General features: G+C 36.5%; 4 protein-coding genes and 1 pseudogene across 4 annotated transcripts; 2 read left to right on the forward strand and 3 right to left on the reverse strand.

The window, feature by feature from the left end:
- Positions 1-166: 166 nt before the first annotated feature.
- On the reverse strand, positions 167-4,229 carry LOC119995331 (annotated as a pseudogene).
- Positions 4,230-7,434: 3,205 nt separating this feature from the next.
- Positions 7,435-10,680, forward strand: LOC119995284 (sulfite exporter TauE/SafE family protein 4). The gene is made up of 12 exons (XM_038841740.1): positions 7,435-7,732; positions 7,849-8,008; positions 8,321-8,521; positions 8,630-8,691; positions 8,805-8,853; positions 8,962-9,017; positions 9,115-9,201; positions 9,292-9,342; positions 9,453-9,692; positions 9,905-9,998; positions 10,121-10,261; positions 10,344-10,680. Exons 1-12 carry the CDS (start codon positions 7,589-7,591, stop codon positions 10,424-10,426), a joined length of 1,368 nt encoding a protein of 455 aa, XP_038697668.1. The 5' UTR covers positions 7,435-7,588; the 3' UTR covers positions 10,427-10,680.
- A 778-nt stretch (positions 10,681-11,458) lies between these two features.
- On the forward strand, positions 11,459-13,955 carry LOC119989140 (60S ribosomal protein L24). The gene is made up of 5 exons (XM_038834486.1): positions 11,459-11,544; positions 12,512-12,587; positions 12,737-12,838; positions 13,042-13,190; positions 13,447-13,955. The coding sequence occupies exons 1-5, from the start codon at positions 11,534-11,536 to the stop codon at positions 13,601-13,603; spliced, it is 495 nt and encodes a 164-aa protein (XP_038690414.1). The 5' UTR covers positions 11,459-11,533; the 3' UTR covers positions 13,604-13,955.
- Positions 13,956-15,233: 1,278 nt separating this feature from the next.
- On the reverse strand, positions 15,234-16,254 carry LOC119984813 (homeobox-leucine zipper protein ATHB-22-like). The gene is made up of 3 exons (XM_038828933.1): positions 16,101-16,254; positions 15,628-15,974; positions 15,234-15,533 (listed from the first exon to the last, which is right to left on the reverse strand). The coding sequence occupies exons 1-3, from the start codon at positions 16,189-16,191 to the stop codon at positions 15,306-15,308; spliced, it is 666 nt and encodes a 221-aa protein (XP_038684861.1). The 5' UTR covers positions 16,192-16,254; the 3' UTR covers positions 15,234-15,305.
- Positions 16,255-18,425: 2,171 nt separating this feature from the next.
- LOC119995321 (F-box protein PP2-A15-like) lies at positions 18,426-21,743 on the reverse strand. The gene is made up of 3 exons (XM_038841793.1): positions 21,149-21,743; positions 20,841-20,959; positions 18,426-19,265 (listed from the first exon to the last, which is right to left on the reverse strand). The coding sequence occupies exons 1-3, from the start codon at positions 21,458-21,460 to the stop codon at positions 18,803-18,805; spliced, it is 894 nt and encodes a 297-aa protein (XP_038697721.1). The 5' UTR covers positions 21,461-21,743; the 3' UTR covers positions 18,426-18,802.
- Positions 21,744-22,443: the final 700 nt, after the last annotated feature.

A 22,443-nucleotide genomic window follows, 5' to 3' on the forward strand; every position in this document is an offset into this window, starting at 1 on the left:
CTATGGGAAGTATATTGACCACTGATGATGAGGCATGCAGATGGAGTAGAGATAGCAAGAGTGTTGGGCAGCCAAAAAAAAAAAGAAAAATGAGACTTTATTGAATAATTAAATGATTTTTCAGTACTGAAAACAAGCCTGCTAGCTTTATTCCTAAACTCTGAAAACAAAAACGAATTCCTAAACTAATATCCTAAACCATAAGCTAATATCATAGAAAATATCCCTAACAAACGGCTTCGACAGCGAGCCTATACTGCCCACATTTGCAACCAGTTGGGCCAAAAGTGTCTTCAGTGACATTAACAGCACAGCTACCCTTGCCAAGACACAGATTTCTGAGAACAGACAAGGTATTAGGAGACTCACAAGTGCCTTTCACAAATTCACCACAAGTGCCTGTTGGTTCACCAAAGCTTGCAAACTTGATGTCTGAAATAACTCTATCACCTTGGCAAGATAATTCCAAATTGGCACCGTCATTAGCATTTGCACAAATGCTTCCCACAGTAACAGTTTTGAAGTTGACAAGAAGAGGAGTTCCTCCCATTTCTTCGAACAAAACCAATTCGTTATCATCTGCGTTCAAAAACTCTCTTGGAATATGGTAATATTGCTGAGAAGACTTGCCACAGTTGGTGACACACTTTTCAGACCAGTAAGCTCCCCGATAATCACACTTGTGAATGTCATCACATCCATTTTCACTAGCAAGGTAGCTAGGCCAGTATCTCCCAATACTTTTTCCATTCACCCAAGCATGTCCTTTGCCCAAACCCAACAGGTCCACCACAACTGGATCAGTACCCAATGGAGCCTTGAAGGTTGTCTGAAACCAAACAATTAGATTTTCATATCAGCGGATGCTTTTAAAAACATAAACAAGAGAAGCATATATAAGGTAAGACAGATACATTACCTTGTACCAAACAAACATCCTGTTTGATGGCATATTTTCAGATTGCCAATGGTGTTTTGGATTAGTATCAGGTAGGTATAATCCCTTCTCTTCACCATGTAAGCCAATGTGATAAACCCAGTTACTGTTATCTAACACCTTGGTTATCTCCTCATCATTCGTAGTAGCAAACAATCTAACTGGTCCGTGAATTCCAGTCCTCGTCTCTTCAAATTTGGCACCGTAGTTCTAGAAAAAAAAAATGTCAAAAACACGAGTTGCTAAATATATTTGTTTAAATAGAAGAGAATGTAATTGTACTTACAACCAACCCAGCAGTGACACTAAGCAAAACTATTTCATTGGTTCCAAGCTTCAAGTCGGCCTTTGTCTCCATCACAAAATGATTATGACCATCTGGACTATATTTTGTTCCTGATATTGCATTCAGATCCTGTTAGTTAACCCAGAACAGGAAATTTTGGATTCAGATAAATAACAAAACTGCATTACTTACCAATATGTTTTCCATTTAGAAAAGCATGAACTATGTGGCCATCAGTGTGTACATGAAGCATTGTGTCAAGACCCCAAAGAGGATCGCTTTCTTGCATATCAAAACTAACATAAAACAACATATCAGTACAAAATCAGTGAAACAATGACCAAAATGAACATTATAGCATAGATGATTAGATATCGATCGATAAACTATTAGAAATGGAAGGAAATGCGCATTACCTAGTCAAGTACCACAAGTAATCAGAAGTATCATTGAAGAATTTCTGGTCCAACAGTTGTGTTGTAGTCAATGCATTTCCATGAGCAAGAGCACTGTTAAGATTCATAAAGTGCTCGGGCCTCCATGTCCATTTCAATGAATAGGGCTCCTCTTCATCATCAGCTTCATTGCCTCTCTTCACCATTACTGATGTTTGGGTGTTAACCTGCCAATACCCCAAAAAACAGGCTCATATCATATCACAGAATCACTCCATACACACACCCAGAGAAAGAGAGACAGAGAGAAACATACACAGAATCATGAAACTAATGATATTACCTTGGCAGTGCTATACACTTCTTTGAAGCAATCAGGGAGAATGCTAACAGACCAACCAGGAACAGTGTACTCAGTGTTTTCAAAGGTGAGTTTTTGATCTTCATTAGCAGCATTTGCAAAGAAACAACTTCGTTTTCCTTCATAACTGTAAACAGTTGACTGCAAACCATAGATATAGTCACACACACACACACACACATATATACAATCAGCTATAAGTTTTTTTTAAGTAGATTTAAATCATTTTAAAACTTACATACAACTGATTCCCATAATCAGTATCTTTCCTTTCACCATAAGTAAGGGTCTTCTCCATGGCATAAAGGAGTTCATGAAGCTTCTTAAGATGCCCCCACTTAGGTTGATTCAGATTACCTATATACATCAAAATTCACAATACAAACCAAATAAATTTCCAAATATTATGCAAAATTAAAATTTAAAAATGATATTATTACCATATTCATCAAGTGGGGCATTATAGTCATATGTTGTAGAAATGTACGGACCACCAGCAACCCTTCCAAAATTAGTCCCACCATGGTACTAATAAAGAACAACAAACAATATTACTTGTTAAAACTCTAATTAATTAATTGTTAAAAAAATACTATTTTGATCATAATTTTTAAAGTGATTTGAAGCATAATTTACTTAGTACACTAACCATGTAGTAGTTTTGAAGGGTACCACCAAGTTGGTAGAATCTAGCAACTGCAAAGGCAACATCCTCTGCTGTCCTATGTGGATCTTTCATGCCCCAACTCTTAAACCTAAAAATATGATTTTTCACAAAATCATTAACAAATATATGATCATATTTATGATAAAACAAAATAAAGAAGAAGAGTAAACAAACCAGCCAGTCCAGTTCTCGGTCCACATCTTGGGAATCTTTCTACTGGGTGTGAATTGGTCACAATAATAACCATTACATGTGTTAATCTGCAAGTCAAAAATGAAATCAAATGAGTTAAAATGAGTTATCAAATAAATATAAAATTAAACATGAACAATACCAATACCATTGGGTCTGGAGCATCATTTTGTTGGCACATGATCCATGGCACCTCCACATTGTAGCTTTGAGCCAAATTAGCACACCATTCTACATATTTCTTTCCATCGTCTCCAAAAGGACGTTCAATATCTCCATATTCATTTTCAATCTTTTTAAATTCAAAATTAGAGGAAAAAATATATTGTTAGAGCCAAAAATAAAATAATTAATTAAATCTGTGCCTAAAACAATTAAATTTTTGTTATATAGAAGTAATTATAAAGTCACAAAAACCTGAGCTACGATAATAGGTCCTCCTTGTGAGGCAAAGAGCTTCTCATGTCTCATTGTTTCCACGATGAGTGTTGTGAAATTTTGCATTTCATTCTAATTTTGGAAATCAAAATAATAAAAGAAAAGAGTTAGAAAAGCAATAATATATATATATATATATATGTATGTATGTATGTAAAATCCAATAAAAATGAAAGTCTTGTCATGTGTGAAATAATTAGACCTTAAACGCAACATTGTTTGTCCTTAGATGCATGTCTGGAATGTTAGTTAACCAAACAGGCAATCCTCTGCAAAACAAAAATAAAATTTTCACATCAATATTAATATTATTTTCCATAAAATTCATTACTCATAACATAAAATTTTAAAAAAAATGTATATTTTGAATTACCCGAAATTCCATTCAGCACAGACATATGGTCCAATTCGAAGAATAGCATACATGCCAGCATCATGGACAGTCTTAAGGAATCTAACAAGATCCAGATTTCCTGAGAAGTCATACTAAAAAATAACAAAACAAAAAATTAGTATCACATGTTTTAGCCCCCTATTAATTAATTAATGAGTAATACATTAAAGAAAAGAAATAATTAACCTGACGACGTAGAGGCTCATGTGCATTCCAGAACACGTAAGTCTCAATTGTGTTGAGACCACCCTCTTTGGCTTTCTTAATCAAGTCTGGCCACATCTGTTTATAATAATTTCGAAATTAAGCAATCATAATAATATATTGTGTAAACAACAACCAAAAAAAAAAAATGAAAGTGGATTTAATTAATTTACTTCAGCAGTACTACGAGGGTAGTGAATAGAGCCGGACACAATAAGCCTCCTTTCTCCATTGATTGTCAATGCTCGTTCATCGTATGAAACGTCAATGGCATATGAAGCAGCAACTAATAAAGCAAACACAAAGAGACTACATAGAGTAACTCCAATTCTCGCCATCTTGACTTGCAGATGGAGAGAAGCAAAGAGAATCGTGTGATTTGTGATGCCAAGTATGGGCGTATTTATAGTGAAGGAAATTGTTAAATGATAATGCAGACGTTTTGGAGAGATATTTGTGAATTAATTTTTTATTTTAATTTTGAAATATAGAATTACACTTATGGTTGGAATCGATACATTAATTCTATTTTGATAAAACTTTATAATTGATTATCGGCACTAGGTTTTGTCAAAATGGGATTAAATCTATTTTTATAATAATATTATCCCTGATAGGAATGGACAAATGGATTAATGGATGGGGTGTGGTGTGGTAGAGATTTATTCCAAGTGTACAACAACACTCATAGAGAGAGAGAGAGAGAAAGAATTAGAGGAGCAATGGAATTCTGCTTCTTAGCATTAGTTGTTGACTTGGACTATGTTTAATTATCACAACTGCGTTAATGATTATCAGGAAAAATTAGTCCATATATATGTTGAGTGTAATATATATAGAATGATTGTGCAGAGGACTAATTCTAACAATATTTCTCATACTTGGGATTGACGATTCTCGGGAAAACTAGTCCATGTTAACGTATTCAATTTCAATTTTTTTGCCTTACTAACTCGGTTGTCTTCATCTCTCTATCTGTAGATGTAGATAATTTTCTGTTTTCTTCTTGCATGATTTCTATTTATATATGTTTCATGGTTTTATCTTTTTTGTTCTGGATTCTGAGCGAAGATGATCCATGTACCAGCATTCCTCGATCGGGTACTTTAATTTCGCTTTTAAATCACCAAAATTTGGTGCTAATTAATGCGTTTGGCATCCTCCTCATCTCTCTAGATCTAGCAAGGATTTGGCTTTGTTTCGGTGGTCGCAAGACTCAGAACTCAAGTATATGTTGGTAATTCTACATATGAACTCAATATGTTTTAATTTTCACTTTCAGCAAACCAGTGCTCGTCTTGCTTCTTGTAGCACACCGGACGAGGACCTAGTGTTACTGTGTTAGGTCATGGGGCCATGCTCAATTTGAGTTGCTTCCCCCGTCGTGTTTTCGAATACTTGGGTTTATAAAATAATCCACATCGTCCGCTTCAAGTTATATGGTTATCGTGTTTACATTGGGTCCGCACGATTTTGTTATTTTTGGTTCATCTCACTTAATAGTATTTAAACTCAAATGGAAGACCTTGATTGTGTGCAAGAGTACCTTTACTTATGAATCAAATTGATTGGATTTCTCCAAACAATGTGGAACAAGAGTCTTGACAGGGTTCGATTTAGTCCATAGATTTGTATTAAGGTTTGTATTTTTTCTTATGAATTGGTTGTTTTACATATTGTACCTTTCTTTGATGATAATATAATAAATGGACATCTTGCTTTGAATTAAAAAAAAATATTATCGTAGCCTTGCAATAGCGCACACCATGCATGCCAACAAATACATGATAATTTATTCTGCAGGAGCTTTTATCACCTATAACATGGAAACAGTAAGGTTTTTTCATATAATTCCAGCAAACATATTATTGAATTAGTGGTACGCTTTTGAATTTTATTCACAATTCATGTCCTCCCAATGAATGATTATGAATACATAATATATATTCTTTGGAACATTTGTCAGTCGTCGGGTTCAACAATCATCCTTGCCATCTTTTTTTTCCATATGCATCTAAAATTTAAAATTCAAAAGTTAAATACCGTTCTCATCACCAACCAAGTATTTATCTCAAAAATTTAGAATTGATTACATGAGTCTATGACATCAGCGAAAATTCACCACATATATTTGTTTGTTTTATGACTATTTATTCATAAATAAATATATATATATATATATATATATCTTAAAAATGCAATTCAATTAAACTTGTACAAAATTGGGATATACTTTAAGTCGACATGAATGCATTAGGTACGTAGAAATGTTTAAAATCCAAAAAAAAGAAGGGACAAAAAAAGAAAGAAACAGAAAAAGAAGGGACAAAAAACGGAAAAGGACAAAAAAGGAAGGAACCATGCAACCAACCCCGAGTAATTGGAAACTACATTAATATTGGGTTTATTCATTATTGCAAGTACGACATAATGAAGGATAATGTTAAAAACCCCTAAAATTTGACCCTCAAAAGTTCTCAAAATCTATGTGGCATTAAAATAGTCATTGATTAAAAATATAGGGTTCACTTTACATCCAACACTCCAATTAAAACCTTAAAGGAAGGTTTAGTGGAGTGGATTTCGAGTTTTTTTGGAGGATTTCGCTTTGTGTCGCAGGAAAAAAGAAATGTCTATTCTTCCTGCTGCGGCTGCGGTATGGTCCCTTCCCCCTATAGAAGAGGTTTATGTCAATGTTGATGCTGGCCGGTTAGGATAAGAGGAACTCGGTGTATGGTGTTGGTTGTGTAGCTCGGAACTCCAATGGTAATATGCTTGCAGCCTCGGCAACTCAGGTAGGCCTACCCCTTTCTGTTGAAAGTGCTTAGTTGCATGCTATTAGCCTATTAGAGAAGGAGCAATGATGGCCGTAGCGTCTGAGCTACAGAATGTGACAATTATAAGTGACTCCAATTGTGCAGTTGCAAAGATTAACTCGAAGGAGAGTGGGCTGAATGAAGATGGCAATGTGATAAGAGATATTTGGCAATACGGGGAACTATTTCACAGCTTCAAATGCATTTTTCGCCCTAGCGAATGCAATAAAGTTGCCCATTGCATTGCTAAGTTTGCTTTGAATTGTTCAACTCCAATGTAGTGGAGTGCTCTATATGAACCTTCTTGGCTCAAGAAAGTTGTATTGACAGATTTGTGGCCACATGATTAATAATAATATACGGACTTTTCTTTTCAAAAAAAAGTACCACAACTTAATTGGCACATTTTTAGGGGCAAAGAAGGAAGAAAACATGCATCCAAATACCCAATCCTGAGTAATTGGAAATTACATTAATTTGCACAATTTTAGAGGCAAAAAAGGAAGGAAATTATCTTCAATATTGGGTTTATTGCAAATGTGACAACTTAATTGGCACAATTTAAGGGTTTAAATTAAAATTAGTAGAATCCGAACAGAAAAATTAGGGTCAAAATAAGTCAGTCTTAGTCAAAAATATTAACCAGTCTAATGTCGCCACGTGTAGATCACTTGTCTTATATGGGAAAACAATTTGTTTACGTATTCTATTTTGCCTTAAACCAGGCAATCTCCCCCTCAAATTTTCACAAGCCAGTTGCATACTTGCATTCTGATTTCTGAAGCCGAACATAACGTACTGGGTCTTGAGGGAAAACAGAGAGCTTTCTGTTTCTCAACTTCTCTTTTGTTTTCGCTGTGACTGTTGCTGCCGTGTTTTTGTTCTAAGCACGGTAGATATGTCGACAAGAGGATTCGTGCTTTATTTGCTCGCTGGTTTCTCTGTGGCCGTTCTTTCTGTGCTATTCGTCAGTGACAAAACGTATTCAAATCAGACGGTTTTACTATCCTCATATGGATCTAGCAGCGACAAAGTTTGGCCCGTATGTCTCTATGTGACACGTTATATACTTATATATGTATGTTTGTATGTCTTGTGTGTGTATGAGAAGATTTTGATTTTTTTTACGAACTGGGTTTTCTTTTTCTTGCTTCGCAGAAATTGGAGTTCAATGGGAAACTCGTGGCGGCGACGGTGATTGGATTTCTTGGGTCGGCATGCGGGACGGTTGGTGGGGTTGGTGGTGGAGCCATTTTCGTTCCCATGCTAACTTTAATTGTTGGGTTTGATACCAAATCTGCTGCTGCTCTTTCTAAATGTAATTAATCAAATTCATACCTTTTTTGTTGTATATTGTGCTTTTCATTGACTCTGTGATAAAATGCCAATGATTTTTTTTTTATAGACAATGATTTACTTTTTAAACAGAAAAGTACTCCAAATGGATGATAAAATGTTAAAACCATAAATTTTCTCCCCTCTCTCTTCCTTCTTTTTTTTTTAAACATTTCGGTATGTTTTTTGCTAGTTTCTACAAGGATGAAATTTCCCCTGTTTCTTTTTCATTTGGGTTTGTGTTTTTTTGTCTGAAAATTGGGGCAAGGTTGTCACTGATACCGTGTGGTTGCAGGTATGATTATGGGAGCATCAGTATCATCAGTGTGGTATAATCTGAGAGTGCCTCATCCATCAAGGGATGTTCCCATCTTAGACTATGACCTGGCTCTTCTGTTCCAGCCCATGCTAATGCTGGGCATCACCGTTGGTGTTGCCTTGAGTGTTGTCTTTCCTTACTGGCTCATTACTGTTCTTATTATCATACTCTTTATAGGTTGGTTAAAATAATTGGTCGAACGGTTTTTTACTAGCCATTGCTCAATTATTAAGGTAAAATATGATACTAATTGTCCTGTTATTGGTTTGATTTGCTTGTGACTAGGTACCTCATCAAGGTCTTTCTTTAAAGCTCTTGAAATGTGGAATCATGAGACAATAATGAAGGTCTGTATCAATTAACTAGTTGAATGGCAAGTTGACTAGCGAGGTGCTTATATATTATAGTTTAATGGTAATTAACCAGTTTTGTATTCCAAATTGTTGTTAAAATATTGCAGAAGGAACTGGCCAAGCAACAAGAAAATACTGTTAACTCCCGTGGCGAGCGTAAGAATTAATCAATATAGTAAACTATAGACAAATAGTCCTCGATTACTTCCATATGTGTAAGTTTGTGAACAGAGTTGTTCATACTGCTTCTCTTATAACTTGCAGTTCTGATAGACACTGAATATGAACCATTGGTACCTAGAGAAGAGAAAACAGAGTTGGTAAGTAAAGCTCCCCTTTTCATATTGTATAGACCATTTTCCGGGACATTAAGAGAAATCCCTGACGAGAAAACTAAAGATAGCTTTTTTCTTCCAGCAAATATTATGTTTCAATCTCAGGTGGAAAAGGCTTTTGGCACTGCTCGTTGTATGGCTTTCCTTTCTGCTTCTTCAGATTATTAAGGTAGGAAGATTTGAACCCGAGTCATGTGCTTTAAGAATTTATCTGGAGCTACATATGTTCATGTTCATGATTATAACATTTTTTATGCAGAATAATGTGGCAGCTTGTAGTACATGGTATTGGGTCCTCTTTTGCTTGCAGGTAACGTCAATTATGTATAATAACATGAACGTGATGGACAGGACTTATTTATATTCTTTGTATTAGTTTTGGTGTGTCTCTCAACATTTGGTTTTTGTTCTGTATGTCAGTTCCCTATAACCCTTGGAGTATTTGGATATGAGGCAATCAAATTGTATAAAGAACACAAGAAGAGGATGAGCACAGGCAATACAGAATCCATTTGTGAGGCTTCCATTGCTTGGACTCCACTGCACCTAGCCTTCTGTGCACTATGTGGACTCTTGGGTGGGACTGTTGGTGGCCTACTCGGTTCCGGTGGGGGATTTATCTTGGGACCATTACTCCTTGAGATTGGTGTCATTCCCCAGGCAAGAAATCAGGCTCCTATTATTTCCTAAATGACTGTCATTTCTTCTTTTGTTAAAATTGAGTTTTTATGGTGATTTTGTTAAAATGTAGAGATAGTGAAACTTCTGATTATATATGTTACTGTAACCTCGGCACATAATAATGAGATTTCAAGCAATATCGGTCATGAGAATTCGAACTCCCCTTTAAAATTTTGTGCTTTTGTGGACAGGTTGCGAGTGCCACAGCAACATTTGTGATGATGTACTCATCATCCTTGTCCGTGGTGGAGTTTTATCTCCTCAAGAGGTTCCCTGTGCCTTTTGGTAGAATTCCCTGCCTCCATTTTCAAGTTTTTTATTTGATTTGTAATCTCTTTGAATGATAATTAGGCAGTAATCTATCTATTCTAAGTTCTAACCGAAAGCATGATTTTCTGAATTTTCAGCTTTGTACCTAATGGCAGTGTCTGTTGTGGCTGGCTTCTGGGGACAGTTTCTCGTAAGAAAGCTCATTACAATCCTAAGAAGAGCTTCACTCATTGTATTTATCCTCTCTGGTGTCATCTTTGCTGGTGCTATCACAATGGGTAAATATGTTTATGCAGTGCTCATTAATTCATGAGTTGTTAAACTCATGAGTAGTTCTAACTCGGATTCTTTTTTTCGCAGGAGTCGTTGGCATTGAGAAGAGCATTGACATGATACATAAACATGAGTTTATGGGATTCTTGGGGTTTTGCAGTAGCCAATGATTGTTGGCAAGCAAAACACAAAAGGAAAAAATAGAACAAGGGAGGTTCTTGGTTAAGATTGGCATTGAAATGGGTTTGTGGGTCAATGAACAGTTGACCAATCCAAACAAACTAAATCATCAAAGATGTTTGTTTTATTGTGTGGAATAATCGTGTGTGTTAGTTCCTGGCTAACACCACCACCGGAAGCTATTCTTTCCATGTATTCAAATCTTCGTTCCATTAGTAATAGACTAATAGTGAGTGTTCATTTTCTTCCATAATTTCCTGCATTTCCTTTCTGTTTCATGAAAGAAAGAGAGGAATACGACATATCTGAAGAGAAGATACAAAAACACTGAACAAGTAACATATGCGACGCAGCCACTTTGTTTTGCATGAAGGATTATTTAGTAGCTAGCTCACATGGAGGATGGATGGGGATCATGTGGGATCCGCCGTAATCTGGATGAATGGAGAAGAAAGTTTCTAGCGAATTCAATTATTGACTAGAGTCTGGGTTTTATGGAATGTTTTTTTGTTGGTGTTGTCCCGAGACAAGTCCATGATTTTGATTTTCATTGAAAAGATGTCACGCAGTGGACTGATAGAGTGACAATAAAATGGATTCGAAAATGTTAATCATCTCAGGATTTTTTTATTCAGTTATCTCCTATATGTCCCACGTGATCTGTAGGAAATGGTTTACATCCATCTCAACATTTAGGATAGATGAGACAAACAAAATCGTGGAAAAAGATTTTGTAATTTTGTTTTCTATATGGGCTTCTGGCTTATCATAATTGTACATAAGATCGCCCCAAATGGGCCAGTTTTTATTGTGCTCCTTGGGCCTGCAAAATAATGTTGTCTCTGTTTGCCCGTTTGGTGTCTTATATTGGGTTAAAATTCGTTCCTTTTACCGGTCCAGAGACCACATGTTGGGCCGTTATGGGTTTTAAATGGGCTTTGGACAGGTAACTTTTCGTATTTATCGCCCATTAGAAGGCCCATTTGCCTAAACTATAACACACCAAGTCCTATTAAAATGATATTGCCTTCTAGGGTATTGCCTTCTAGGGTTCTTTTACGAGGTAAGAGCTATACAGCGGCACAACAGAAGCAGCCATGGTTCTCAAGTACGTTTCCTATTCTCTCCATTTATGCTCATATACTTGCTAACTAATCACAGAAATACGTCCTTTTTTCTGATTCGCGTATGTGACTTCACTTTCTATTGAGTGGCTTCAGGAGATGTCTGTCAGCATCTAGATCTGATAATATGTTATTTGTGTCTATAGATGTTTGATGGAACATTTCCGTAGATTTTGCGCACTTGTTGAATGGTTCTAAGATGATTAGTGAAGTTCTTTATGAACTCCTTATTTTCTTGTAATTTTATTGAAGCATTTGATCCCTCTTTGTGTTATTGATTTAGTTAGGGATGAAATATCATGATTAAAGAAATTGTGATTTTGTATTGTGAACGATTGTGAGAGGATGAACAACGAGTTTGAAGTTGAAGTGTTTGTTTGTGGTAAGGATTGCGGTATTGAGTTGTTAATAAACTTCGATTTTACCTTAGAAATGTAGGTTGAAAGGAATAATGGAATACAGCTTTGATTATATAATAATTCTGCAGCAACAGTCTGAGTACGTTTGTAGGAAGGATATTCGGCAATTTAAATGGGACTTCGAATTATGATGTGAAGCATTGAAATTAATCTTAGATTTTTTTTTGCATCTTGGGGGAAAATGGGGATGGTTTATTGTGTTGCTACGACCTTGTTTACAAGCATTAAATAAGGTCCAGGAGCATTGGAGTTTTGCATGCAGCCTGGCATGGCTCAAGGAGCATTGAACTGCCAAACTAGCTGTTGAATTTATATGGCTTAATCGCTAGTCTAGAAGATTTGTGACCAACAATGGGAAAGAGTGTTTTCCATTTTCTTCCTGGGGAGCCCTGACAATGTGTTCAAATTTTCCTTCTAGTCTTTTGACTCGTTGCAATAAATCTGTATTTCTAACTCATGATTGAAACATAGAGAACTGCATGAAGAAGTAAAATTTTCAATATAAAATTTATATTTAATTTTTGAACTTCAGGACTGAACTCTGCCGCTTCAGTGGAGCCAAGATATACCCAGGGAGAGGCATCAGATTTATTCGTTCTGATTCACAGGTAAACTTCATATGGATCTAATTGAAATATCCAAGCAAGTGCACAAAATGTTTTGATTACCCTTTCATTTCCCTGGTCCACCTCAATTTTTAGTTTCTATCTAGTGTTCTGCTGATTCTTAGGATGTGCTTGTTTTTTTATTCGTGTAGGTGTTCCTGTTTGCCAACTCAAAGTGCAAGAGGTACTTTCATAATCGGTTGAAGCCTTCAAAGCTTACATGGACAGCCATGTACAGGAAACAACATAAGAAAGTGAGTTTGCTTTGATTTTGCGTATTTTTTTGGGTGAACTGTGGATTGAAACCTATGTTAAGATTCTGTATCTATTAGTATCAGACATCTAAAATGCCAGATTGTTCCAGAGTCCAGACCAATCGAGTTTTTTTTAAACTTCCTGTAGAGTTGGGTGGTTTAGTATTTGTGACTAATTGAGCCTTTTATATTGACAAGCACAGGATATTGCCCAAGAAGCTGTAAAGAAGAGGAGACGTGCCACCAAGAAGCCTTACTCTAGGTCTATTGTAGGAGCTACCTTGGAAGTTATCCAAAAGAAAAGAGCAGAGAAGCCTGAAGTTCGTGATGCTGCGAGGGAAGCTGCTCTCCGGTGTGTTTTTCTTATGTAGCAAGTTATTGTTTGCCCTGCTTTTATTAGTATCATTTCAGCTTTCATGCATCGTTATATGGTATTTACAGATGTGTAGCATGTTATGGAATTGTTATCCAATGTGTCTTGCAAGGTTGATCTAAATGCTTGAATTCGGGGTTGTCATGTTCTGAAACTTTTTATTGCGCATGCATAAATTTGCTTGCAATTTGTGGGATCTTTGGAAGTTCGGCTCATTAATGCCTGTGTTTTGCAGTGAAATCAAGGAGAGGATCAAGAAAACTAAAGATGAGAAGAAGGCTAAGAAGGCTGAGGTAACGTCAAAGTCACAGAAAGCGCAGGGCAAGAGTAATGTTCCCAGAGGTGCCGCCCCAAAGGGTGCTAAGCTTGGTGGTGGAGGTGGAAAGCGCTGAACTTAAATTTTATTCTTTCCTTCCCAAGTTGGGTAATAGATAGAAAGAAATGGTTGTTGTTCAATTTGAGGATTTATTTGTGTATGGATTGATTGGCCTTGTCGGCCAAGTTGTTTTCTGAATTTTTGTTTATTTTGTGTCTTGTTAGTTATCCTATTGATGGACACCAATCTACATCATCGGACTTACAGGTTATGCTAATGGTCATGGATGGCATCTCTCTCTCTCTCTCTCTGAACTTTTGCCTTGTACTTGTGTCCTCTTGTTTTAGTTCACTGCTATTCACTGTTCATGGCGATGAACCGAATGCCCAAGTCATGGTGATAACCAGGCCAGGCTATTTGAGATGGTACACTTGTTTATATGAAGATGTTCCCTGGAGTCGTGGTTTAATGTTGGACTAACATCCATTTATATTTCTTATTGCATTGTGTACTGATAAATTTGGTACAGAAGTCACTATTGAAGCTGGGGAGTGTGATTTCTTTACGGTCTTTAGTGTATAACTGGTACTTGAGATTTTTTCCAGTTTTAAAAAAATTAGTCCTATAATCAATATGTGTGTAATTAATTTCTCTAATTTATACATAATCACCACGTCTATATTGTAAATATGCAGTTACGAATAGCCCAGCCAAAGTAATAGCAATTAGACTTAGACCTAAGACGATTCCAAATAGAAAAACTTCAATCATTTCCATTTTTTCTTTGAAAAGAGAAAGAGAGGTAATATCTATCCTTAAATATTAATCTGTATTACTCAAGAATCTCAATGACCCAGAACTGGAAATTTGCACCCATAGAGTAGATGAAATACTGCAGAGATTTTTATTTTTATTTTCTGAATTGCTCATTCAATTTATTTTAAATAAGTCGTATCTTACTCAGACCAATAATCGTGGTAATAAAATTATAATTGAGAAATTTATTTACGAGGGACATATAAGTCTAAACCTTTCAGGATGGACTCGCTTTATTGTGATGGACCAGATCGGCCCCTTCGCCGATCTTGATGTGCCGGATGTTTTATCTTTACCAACCTTTTTTTTTCTTGAAACATAATTTTACCAACTTGATTGATCTTGTTGTCTTTCACAACAAACCTGCATGAACCTTTCACACCTTTCACAAAGTATGTGTCCGGATAATCAAAGTCTCGATAATTAGCTCTTGGTCTTTCAGTTAAAAGACAAAGCCATGAATTAACCCATTACAGTTTACTTATTTTTATAGTACATATAATGTAACAATACACACTCACAAATATACGCAAATATATTGCCCGCAGATACGAACCCCACACTCAGCTGAGCTGAGCACCGGCATCCCATTGTAGTTCCCTTGTGTGTTTAAAAAGTATGCGTCATGATCTTTTTTTCATTTTCCCACAATTCATATATAGTAAAGGTAAAATAATTAATTTAGCCACCCTTGATAAATTGGTAGGACACTTTTCCTTAAAGAGAGCCGTAAGGAAGGATGTGGTATTGATACTAAAAATACCTAAAAAGAGAAGCAAAAATGCCAAAAAAGAAGAAATTAAAGTAGCCCATGACTAGCCAACAACAACTCCAAACTTTTACTGAGATACAAGATTACCAATCTTACTGAGCTAATTATTAAAAAGCTGAATCTTCTTAAGATGTACTAAACTGAAGTTGTTAACCTAGCTTGATCATATTACTACATAATATATATCCTTCTATGGATAAGATGGTAGCTGGACAGTAGTACTCCATGGCGTAACTGGGTTATACTCATCAGCACTGTAAGTATACTTGTACTCTGCAATATTCTGCTGCTTACTTGTGCTGCTGTGTGTCTTGCTTGAGCTGCGAATGCCCACAGATGTGCTCTCAACTGCCTCTTCCCCAGTTATATCCGTTGTCTGCGACACTTGCTTTCTCAATATAGCTTTCAGTTTCATAACCTACAAACACATGTTCACGTTGCTATCAATTTCTCCAAAACAAATTAAAAATAATAATTTGGAAGGTATCATCAACTTTGTTAACACGGCAAACCTCCTGTTGAAGCTTCTGTTTCTCTCTAGAAATGACATCAAACTCTTGTTTAAGCGTGTCATATAGGCGCTCGAGCTGCTTTGCCTTCCACCTAGCGCGTCTGTTCTGAAACCAGACAGCAATTTGGCGAGGCTGGAGCCCGAGGTCGCGCGAAAGCTTCATCTTTCTATCAGGTTCTAACTTTATGTCCTCTTGAAAACAGCTCTCCAGTGACTCTAACTGTTCATTTGTCAATCTCTTCTTCTTTTCTTGATTTCCATACTTCATATCGTTCTTGTCCATACCAGGCACGAAACCATGTGACATCTCTGCAGCCATTCCTGGATGAACAACATTCACCTTCATGCCTGAAAATAGAAGCAAAATATAGCATTAATTCACAATGCCAGTACTTATAAGAACTAGTCACTTCATTGTTTGCATGAAAAGCCATAAAAGATTCTGTTTCACTATTATTAACTGTTGAAGTCTACCTGGAAATTGTTCATAGTTGTGGTTGTAAAGGAAGTTGAAGGAAGACTCTGGTCGAGGAACAAAAGCTCTCAAGTTAGCATTCCAGTCCATATCAGTGACTCTGTATCTTCTCAAATCAAATCTCACAATGTGATTGGGGATAGAAGGATCTAGTACTTGAGTCTATGAGAGAATGATGATGGGTCTTAGACTATAAGGCTCGAGAGAGGCGTGGCATGTCAGCTTCTTCTCTAACTCTCAGTCTCTCTTCTTGGATGAAGTGAAAATTACTACTTGAGAGACTGAGAAGGTTAAAGAAAACAACAAACTGACTGACTGTAATTGTGAGGATTGTCTATACTTCACTTTTGGGGCACAAGAAAGTTTAAATATAGAGGAGATGTTGTCGGTTGTGAGCATAGAGACATTAATGGAAGAGGAGGAAAAAAAAGACTGGAATCAAATGTCTCTATCTGGTCCCAAATAAAGTCTGCTTAGCTTCATCTATATGAAAAAAAAAAAACTGACTCTCTCTGCTGAGGCCAAAAAAAGGACAGAGAGAAAAGCAAAGAAGGAAGAAAAAAGTCTCTGCATCACTTACTTAATAGTCAGTGACGGAGACTATAGAAAGCTGAAGTGTCTGTGTTAAAAATGGTGACTTGGGTTTTGCTTGAATTGCAGTTAATTAGGGGGTGTATACAGTATAGGGTGGTCAGGCCTGTCATCTATGGCCTGTAAAGAAAACAAGTGATATTAGATTTTCACATGTACAGTGCGTCTTGAGCCCAAAAGAGTGAAAGAGATGAGACAGAGAGGTCACTGCATGCTTCAATTACTTGTGTGATCTTTGAAATGGGAAATGTGTTCTTTCTGATCTGCATTGATTATAAAGAAACTGGTTGCACAATCGAGAGACTACAAGGTTAGTATCTCAGAGATGTGATGTGCAGTAAGACACTGACATATGCAGTGTTTACAGTACATGGAAATTATGTTATTTCAGAGTCTCGTGCTTAATTTCCTTTAAATGGCAATAGAAGGATAATTTATCTAGGTGAGAAGAGGCAGAACCCTAGAGAATTGGAAGCCATTTTGATTTTACAGTCAAGCTGCTGACCTTCTTTTTGCTAAAATTGCACTGTTCTATCTATGAGAACATGAGCTTAATTTACCATAATAGCATTCAATTCCATTGCTTGAATAAGAGAGCAGTGTTTTACTAATGAATGTAGCAGTATGAGGTAATTATGTTTCATGTAAATCTTGGAATATTTGGATAATGCATCTTTTGATCATTAAAAAATATGACCATGTCAACTTGGTAATCGAATTTTCAAATGTCCCAATTTGGAAATCGAAAGTTGAAAACTGTTGCAATTTACACACATAGGCAGATTTTTCACTATTAGGGCAATAAACTCAGTGATGTGATAAAAATTAAACTAAGAAATGTATTCGAACAATGAGAAATTTATCTGCGTGTTCATATTGATAGTCCGTGTGTTCATATTGATACACTTTTTCAACTTTTGATTCCCGAGTTGAACGTTTGAAAATTCAATAACCGAGTTAAACTGGGTCATATTTTTGAGTGACCAAAACTTATATACCCCCTCTCTAAACATTAGACATATGGACCCATCTATGGGCCCAATTTAGAGTAAGTGTGGACCATTCTTCAAACTCTAAAGCCACAGCTTCTTTAGACTGTTGTTGAATTGAACAGTAAGGCTATCATTGGCCCAGCAAACAAGTCAATATATTTCAGTGCCAAACATGACCAATACAGTGTGTAAGAGGACAGCTCTTGAAGATAAGGTCATTATAAAGAACTATTTAGTCGTCATAACATAGATTAGGGGGGCCATGATGGACTGATAAAAAAGATTTGAGGCTCTGGCCGCCCCTGAATTCACAAGTACTTTATATGGTGGTCCACTATAGAAGAAGTAGGCAGACGGCGAGCCCTTTGAATCTTCAAGCATATATGGAGGATTAGAAGCCAGTTTTTCCAGGGTTTCTTGTTCGCATTAGCAGATTTATGGTCGTGGGTAGAGTGCAGCGCGCGGTGAAAGTGGACCACTCTCTAGTTATTAATGGGAAGCCATGGAATCCAGGTTGAAGGCAATTAACAATTGCCTTATAAAAAAGGCACATAAATGTGATGGGTTCTTTAGCAGCTCTACTAATTAAAAGCTATAAGCTTCCCATTCTGGGGAGTAGTAACAGACGATCTGTTAATGATTAACCTTATAAAAAAGGCAAAAAAAATGGCTTATGAATTAAGAAAAACAAATGAAATCAGCAATCAAAACTTCAAAGGAAATACAAACTTCTGGTCAATGTGACAACACAATAAAACAAGGGGAGAACTCGATTTCTAGTGATAGGACAAATGTTCTCCCGTAATATGGATAAATACAAGGGAGAAAATATTTCTTGTCACTCTCAAACTAACAAAAAAATAATGACAGCCAGCCCAGACATGAGAAAACATATTTTTTTTTCTTTTGATGTCATCTTCATCGACAGATATGTATAAGAGAGACAAAAATGGATCAAATACACAGCAGAGAAAATCACAACCATTCTGACGTGCCTACTCAACTAGAATACTCCAAAATATGAAATACCATCAGTAGGAAGTTGTATAATAAACCCCAACTACAAAATGCAGGGATCACTAAATCACTATCAAACATCATCCACGTCGTGTTCCTGGCTAGTTCCAAACTCCTTTTTTTCTATGCTCTTTCAGGTCACTAGGTATGATAAATACAGAATCTACACATAGCCCACCTTTGGAGTGAGTGCAATCAATCTGTTTCATGGAAAATCTCACTTCAGTTGCAACTTCTGAGTCAGTGACAATGAACTCGCCAACCTTATACTCAATCCAGCATCCGCGTTTATGGCCTCCAATCACAACATCCTCCCCCATGTCATCCAAGCAGCACTCACATAATGCTTGCTGACCATCAGAAGTAGACAACTCAAATTGTACAGGCTTTATATCCCAACCATGGGCATGCTCATAGTTGCACACACGTCGTCCAAGTCTTTTGGAAAACCGTCCAAGGTGAAGCCTGAATGACAATGTATAGATATCAGCAGGAAGACGAAATCTTACAACTCCATCTACTTCAAACCACCATATTTGCTGCAAATATGCGATGACATGAAATCTGCAAAGTGACACAGGAAATGCATTATTAGAATGTGAAACATCGTTCCACAATAATAAAGAATGAGCACAACAGATTAACAGCAAAGTCAGATTCCTAGATGTTGGTGGTTTGATAAGCTAAAACCTACACTTTGTACCCCCTCTTTCATGTAAGAGATAAAACCTAAATTGATTAAAGAACAACGACTCACAATCCAAGAAAACAACATGAATTGGGCACAGGGATAAGCTAACATACAATTGTCACAGAGTAATAGTTATTATTCAACCAAAAAGAGGAAGAAGAGAAGGGGGGGGGTTACAATTATAATGAAAAAGGTTTTACCATCTGTGAGAAGCTTACTTTTCATGATGACATAGTCATTCGGTCATCATTACCGCTCCCCAGGTGGTTTTTTCTTTACAAAAATCATATAAGGAAAAAAAAAACTAACAAAAAAGAAGGCCCAACACTGGAGCATCGGCTATAGATACTAAGTAAAAAGGTGTAAATGAGCAAGCCGCAATGACGGCTGGTAGAGTGATATGGACCACATCAGTCCAGAACAATTTCAGCTCTAGTTCAAAGTGCAAAGTCAAATGTGTTCTTTCTTGGTTCATATCAAGAAAGATTGGGGAAAATGATATTTTGAGAAACAATCAAACGAATTGAATTGGTGTAACATTATGTAAAGTCCTAAATTGAATACTTGAACATAGATTAAAATTCCTAGTTTAGTGCAGCAGTCTACGCTGGCCTCAGGTGCAAACATGACATTGGAAAAAGAAAGTTATTCTTGTCTCCCTCTCCCGCTTCCTCTCAAGAACATCTCAAGAGAAAAGAAAAACAAACTTGATTTAGAGCATGATTCTTTCGTATTATAAATCTAGTTAAAAGGCTATGCATCCCAAAAACACTCGAGTCTAGTTCACAAATTTTGCCTTAAAACTTGAAGAGGACTACATTGTGCCAACTGGAGGTATGGCAAAGCATATTCCAAATCAGACGAGGAAATGCTAAGTTTGGAATCTCAATAACTTGCAAGAAAATATGATCTTCCAGATGAAGATGTTTCTACCAAACAGACAAACCTCAAGGCATTTATACATGAAACTCAAGGTGTAGCATCGAGACCAAGGAAAATACACTAAAAGTGTTGTGCAGAGAGATGCGACATATGTGTAATGGCTCAAGCCTCTGTACAGAGCCTGAATACATCCCTAAAAATTAGCATATTTATTAGTGAGATGCATTAATAAACCCTCTGCTCTCAAAGGAGCTACAATGCTCAAACAAGTTCTTCTTCTTCATCCACCATCGACATGTGTAACGGCTCAATCACAGTACCTGAGACAACTCGATGCTTCATTGCTCGATCGCATTACTTAATCAACACATAACCACCTAGAAGATACTAAAGGAAGAAACAATTAATGCCATTTGATAAAACTTGAGGATTTAGAACAATAATGCAGAAAACACATTATTGAGTTCTTTAATAAGACTTACCAAAAAACAAAGTTCTTTAATAAGCTTTTATCACACCCAAAAAAATAAGACATGTACGTCAACAGTGGAGGACAAACAACCAACCTAGATTCTTCCGTAGGAACCCAATTCCAATATCTTCGATCTTCGATCCCAGTTATTGCCATTGCCTTGGCAGATATTGCCATGCATACCCTGCCAGTCACTTTGTCCAGCCAAACCTCCTGGCAGAACATCAACACTCGATATCAAATACCAGAAAACCCAGAGCGAGATAAAAATCAGCATATTCCAAATAGACAAGGCCAAAACCCTAACCCCCAAATTTCCAAAAAATAACCTAAAATCCTAATTTCAATTATTAAACATTACGAGCCATACATAATGACTTGAACTCACTGATATGCAAATACCTTATTGCCATCGTCGAACGGAACTGGGCGGGAGAGGATGGAATATAGGTCCTTCTTGGAAAGGTTGAGGTACCGCTCAGGGGGCAGCAAATCGAGCAGATCCTGGTAATTAGCAGGCAACTTAGTCTCCCAGACAGAATCGGAAGATGCAGCACCGCGAAACGCACGATTCAATCGGGCCAAATTGCAAATTTCCGGCGGCGTCAGGTACGTGAAAACGCAGGCAACGCATCCCTCTGGTATGTCCCCTAAACCAGGACCCATAGCCGAACCATTCGAGCCCTCCGTCAAGTTGGAAAGCGACGATCCCATCGCCTCCCAAACTATCAAAACACTAGTATACAACAATATTCAGTAAAATACAAAAATAAACAAACAATGAGTGTATGTCTAGGTCTTCTTTGTTGTGGTGATATTAAGACAAGAAAGTGAAGACTGAAATTTTAGTCGGAAAGGGATGGTTGGTGGTGGTGGTGGGGTGTTTTCATTTTCCAACTGGTTTCCTTTTCTTCTTTTTTTTCTGGGAAAAGTTTAATGGGAGTGAAAGTGAAGGAAAATGTGGAGATGAGAAGAGAAGAGATTAGGTGCAGGGTCAACACATTACATGTTGATTCTATTTCTATAATTGTGTCTTTAGACTTTTTGACCTTTTAGTACTAGTATTTCTTTAAAAAAAAAGGTGATTATTATTACATCCGACCAATTATTAAAGGCCAAAAAGTTTAATGTATCAAATTCAAAGTTCGAAAATGCAAACTCACATGTGATCCACGACATAAGATATTATATATGTCCAATGTTCGATTCCAACCATAAATATAATTCTATGTAGTATTAAAAACAAAGTCTTTAACATTGTAGAAAATTGTATTAAATTTCCATTTTTAATCTTGTTTTAAATGTGAAATTCTCTTCATAGTACCCCTACACATAATTTACCACAATAATTTCAGTAACATAAATGTTTATCAATAGAAGTACAAGCAAACATAACCCGCATTCCATGCACCATATCTGTAGCCATTTTTTATCAGCATTTACGTCATCATAATTAATATTACCATTAATGCTATTGTCTAAATTGTCCACCAAATACTGAAAAACAAAATTTTGACCACTTCAAAAGAAAGAAAGAACAACATTAGATTATTATTTAATAATGTCTTTTATTCATCGGGTGGAGAGAGATATCGAATCCTAAATCTAATGTCTAGGTATGACAATATATTAATTGCTAAGCTGGAGTTTGTCACGGCATATTTACTATTGTGTGTGAATAGTTTTCACATTTATTA

The sequence above is a fragment of the Tripterygium wilfordii genome, chromosome 3 (assembly GCF_013401445.1).
Source record: "Tripterygium wilfordii isolate XIE 37 chromosome 3, ASM1340144v1, whole genome shotgun sequence".
Classification (NCBI taxonomy): domain Eukaryota; kingdom Viridiplantae; phylum Streptophyta; class Magnoliopsida; order Celastrales; family Celastraceae; genus Tripterygium; species Tripterygium wilfordii.